Raw genomic sequence first — 4858 nt, 5'->3', positions numbered from 1 at the left:
TTTGATTGTCTATTTTTTTGCTATAGTTCTTCTCTCAGCAGGTATTTTTTTAAAATCTGTTTTTAATATATGATAGTGGAATACATTACAATTCATATTACACATATAGAGTACAGCTTTTCATATCTCTGGTTGTATACAAAGTATATTCACACCAATTTTTGTCTTCATACATGTACTTTGGATATTAATGTCTATCACATTCCACAGTCAGCAGGTATTAATTTTTATTCTCCATTTTTACTTGATGAAATATTTTATTGAGTATGTTTTGGTTTTTTTTTTGTTTTGTTTTGTTTTGTTTTTTAATTTGAGCTTTTTATTTTGTTTCAGATGGCTGGGCAAGGCATCTACATTCTGGAACCTCTTTACAGTCACTAAACATATGAAAGGCACTTATATATAAAAAGGCAAGGAGAAAATTGGTCACGATTGTCTAACAGGGAACATGAGCCCCAAAATAAATTATCTTACAAAAATATCAAGCTTGCTTTTCCATTTTTCTATTACTGATAAAAATGAAAAAAAAATTACTTTTCACATTAAAAAATCTGTAAGCTGCTATATCAAGTTATGGCTATTATTTTTTACATATTAAGTCCCTCAAATAAATATCTTACACAAATTTAAGTTTAAAAAAATCGGTCAAGTATTTACCCTATATTTCTTTGGCCCACTAACAGACCATTTATCAAACTGACATTAACTGGACTAGAGCTTGTAACTACAAATAGCAATATGCATATCATTGACCCTAAAGGCACACATGTACATATAATGTACTTGTGAAATGACTAACACTGCTGCGTTTACTACTTCCATAAGTAGTTTCACCCTGTACAAAATCCTCTATCCTATCTCTCTCCCTCTCTCTTTTTTATTTATTTATTTACTTTTAAATCAATACTAGGGATTGAACCCAGGACCCTCTACAACTGAGCCACATCCCCAACCCTTTTTATTTTGAAACAGGGTCTCACTAAGTTACTGAGGCTGACCTCAACTTGTGATCCTTCTGCCTCAGCCTCTTGATTTGCTGAAATTACAGGTGTGAACCATTGCACCTGCATCTTCTATCCTATCTTGAATCAAACTACAAGAACAAAAGACAATACTTGCCTATTACAGACACTGACTCAGGCATTGTTAAAAAAAAAAAAAAAACAAAGTTTTTAGACTTAAAGATTAATGAAAATGGGGTAAACGCTAACACTGCTTTCGAATTCCTGAACATACCACACACAGTCAATGCACTCGTGTGGAAAAAACAAGTGAATGAATTTTACAGAACTCTGGCTTCTTATCTGGTCTACTCCTGTTGTTATAAAGTTTTACAATGGTCTTGGATGCTGAAAGAGTTTTAATAAAATGTTACATTAAACCAACTTTAAGATGTACAATGGAAGGGTATAGGATTTTTTGTTATCTTCCCAGACACTTAAAGCTAATTTGATTTTATTGTAATTTTCTATTTGTATTAATAATGTACTAAAACCAAAATTGACTGAATTATGGTTTTGTCCACACCATTCAACTCTCTTATTGTTAAAAATGTTGTCAGTAGACACTTTTCATTTCCAGTGGCCTGAAAGATTAATTTAACTTTAAACAACAACAACAAAAGTTAACTAAACTGGGATGAGGCAGATACAGTAAACCAATGCCAAGCATCCAAAACTCTAAAACACTAATACTTTCCATCCAGGATAAAAAAAAATGAGCATCCAAAGTAAAGAGAACCACAAGACTGATCAAGTAACCAATCAAAAACCACTTCTCTGTTATTTGAGCTAATAGTTACTCGGAGCTTGAAGTTCCCGCCTTCATTATTATTGGTAGTTCCTAGAGTCACAACTTCGATGTCAAATGTGACAGTGGATCCAGAGGTAACTGCAGGCAATTGATTAGTCATTTCTTTTCCATTTACAAAAACTGCACCATTGGTACTAATGCATACAGCTTGATCGCGCTGCAGAGAGTCATATCCATTCTGCTTCTCTGCACACACTCCTATACTATCTCTTCTGTCTGGCTGTCCCACAGTTTCAACTCTGAATGTTAATGTCTGCCCACAAATATAGGTTGGAGCGCTGGAGTAGAGAACACCTGAGGATTCAGAATCATTCCGGAGTGCTATATTTCTTCGACTGCTCAGACTGTATCCCTCAAAGCCAGTTGTCCACTCATGAGGCACCAATGTAGAATGACCTATTTGGGGGACGCTCCACCGGCTCCACTCCTGTCGGCCGTCTCCTCGGGCGCAGACTCTGAACTGATAATCAACATTGGGGTCTATGTGCAATACTATGAATTCAGTTTCAGAACCTACATAAACATCTTCAAAATGATTTGAAGAGCATTTACGGAACTGAAGCCTGTAATCTTGGGCTGTGAAGTCGTCATCCACCTTACACCATCGTACTATGATGCCTCCAGGTTTCTCTATTAGTTCTTCTATCTGCACTGGTGGGCGAGATGCTACTGTTCCATGCTTAAAAATGTGATCTTTCACTATGTTAAGAATTGAATCATCCAACTGAGCAGATAAACAAGGCACATCAACCAGTAAAGGCACTTCTGGTAAGCTGTCCAACTGAATGTGTGAGGCCTTTTTGGTAAAGCTCCAAAGTTTCTCATTCTGTTCTTCTATGCCACCAAGAATGGCGATCTCACCTTCTCGAACTAAGTCCTCTGCAGTGTTAACTCCATGTTCGATGAGCTTTTGGCAGTCATCTAGTGGTTTAATGGTCTCCTGTTCAATGGTGTCTACCTCTTGCAAAAGGGTCACCAATCGTTCATCGAGTAGCTTCCCAAGAGTTCCTTTTAAATCATTAAAATGCTGTTTGAGGACATCCCTTGTCTGTGATGCACTGTCTTTGATCTGCCTCTGCGCCTCCCGCAGCCCCTGCAGCCGGTGGCTCAGCTCGCGCCGGTAGCTCTGCGCCGCCTCCACGTTCCCACGGGCCTCCTGCAGCAGCAGCTCCGGCTCCAGTTCCATGGTCCCTCTCATCAGGCCGCGCCGCAGGCGGCTGCGGGAGCGGGTTCCCGAGTGTCTTGAGTATGTTTTGTAGTGCAGGCTTTCTAGTTGTGAATTCTTTTTTATTGTGGAATGTTTTTATTTAATCTTCAATTCTGAAGCTTAATTTTGCTGGATATAGGATTCTTGGTTGGCATCCATTCCTGTCACAACTTGGTATTTTAGGGTCTGAGTTGAGAAATTGGGTGAGATCTGGATTGGTTTAAATGTGACCAGTCATTTTTCTCAAGAAGCTTTTAAAATTCTATCCATATTCTGTATGTTAGGAATTTTCATAATAATGTGTGAGTCTGTTGTAATTTTGTACATTTGTAGTCCTATATGTCTCCTGTGTTTGATTTTTCCACTTCATTCTTAAGGTTTAGGAAAATTTCTGATATTATTTCATTGAAAAAATTGTGCATTCGTTTAGTTGGTACTTCAGAGCCTTCATCTATCCCAATGAATCAGATTTGACCTTTTGATGTTATCCCACATTTCTTGAAAATTCTGGTCATTGTCTTTTAACATCTTTTCTCCAGGATCAACTTTATTTTAAGATTATGTACTTTGTCTTTGTTGCCTGTGACTCTGTCTTCCAAGTGGTCTAGTCTATTGGTGATGCTTTCCATTGAATTTTTAATTGATTTATTGATTCCTTCATTTCAAGAATTTCCAATTGATTCTTCTTCAGAATCAATATCTTCTTATGGAATTGATTTTTTAATCGTATTTTCTCTCTTGCATCATATTTTACCTCATAGAGCAGTTTGACTATGAACTTTCTAAATTCCTTGTCTGATATTTCCTCCACTGTGGTGTCAGTGCAGTGATGTTGAGGCAATCTGGGTTGTTTGGGATGGTTTGCTCCCTTTTTTTTTTTCCATATTGTTTGTGTGTCTACTCATTAATCCAAATGAATCTGAAGCAGCAGAGTTTCCACCCTATCAACTTATAGTGTCCCTCTCCATTTCCAATGCCTCACAGATTAGGGGAAGCCAAATAATAGCAACAACCTATGCAAACAATATTTAGCATTAAACTAAATACTTGGGTCCTACTATGACATCTACAATGTTAATTGGTAAAATAAACAGAAATTGCACTATCAGCAATTTCCACCAGTAAAAACAGTAAGTAATCATGTATTATGTCTAGCATAGAATCAAACATTAGGTGTTCTCTGACTTCTGCAGCATCAATAGTTGCTACAGCATTAGTGGTAGGAGGTGGCATTATATAAACCAATTAGTGCTAAAAGATGTTAAGAATAAAGTTAATTAAGAGGAAAGAAAAAGCAATAGATGGTAGAGAAGTGTGTGCAATTTCAAAACATGTACAGGGAAAATGCAGAAGAAATGTAGGATGTGATGGTTATGAGAAAGGAGGAGAAAAACAAGTAAAAAAATCAAAGAGTGAAAGAGAAGAATAAAATTTGGCCAACAAGAGAAAGAGAAATAATGGAAACCGAATAGTGAAAAAATACAAAACAAACTCAAAATATACTAATTAAAAAACATAACCCTGAAAATACAAAGCAAGGAAAAATACTATCTTCAAAAAATGTTAGAAATGTGGGGCTCAGGTTGTAGCTCAGTGTTAAAGTGCTTGCCTAGCATGTGTGAGGCACTGGGTTTGATTCTCAGCACTGCATATAAATAAATGAATAAAATAAAGCCCATCAACAACTAAAAATACATATAAAAATGCTAGAAATGAGAAAACAAAAACAAATACATATATGTATAGATGTCCATGAATCATTCTGCACACACTAAAAAAAAATGGAGAATTTTGATGAAAAAATAAGGAATTGTTTTCACTGTGGTGGAAAAAATAGTC

The 4858-nt window shown here is 36.3% G+C and overlaps 1 protein-coding gene across 1 annotated transcript; it reads right to left on the bottom strand.

The window, feature by feature from the left end:
* Nucleotides 1-1269: 1269 nt before the first annotated feature.
* LOC124078751 (cytokine receptor-like factor 3) lies at nt 1270-3066 on the bottom strand. Its single transcript, XM_046423829.2, has one exon. It carries the CDS (start codon nt 3008-3010, stop codon nt 1688-1690), a length of 1323 nt encoding a protein of 440 aa, XP_046279785.1. The 5' UTR covers nt 3011-3066; the 3' UTR covers nt 1270-1687.
* Between the last annotated feature and the right edge of the window lie 1792 nt (nt 3067-4858).

Source organism: Marmota monax, unplaced genomic scaffold (assembly GCF_021218885.2).
Source record: "Marmota monax isolate L192 unplaced genomic scaffold, Marmota_monax_Labrador192_F-V1.1 WCK01_AAM20220418_F8-fsc00009, whole genome shotgun sequence".
In the NCBI taxonomy this organism is placed as follows: Eukaryota; Metazoa; Chordata; class Mammalia; order Rodentia; family Sciuridae; genus Marmota; species Marmota monax.
Note: the sequence above shows the minus strand (reverse complement) of the source record. Positions and strands in the feature narration are given on the sequence as shown.

What these genes read in the sequence shown, in the direction of transcription:
- LOC124078751 (XM_046423829.2), bottom strand. Translation starts at nt 3,010, where the DNA reads ATGAGAGGGACCATGGAACTGGAGCCGGAGCTGCTGCTGCAGGAGGCC.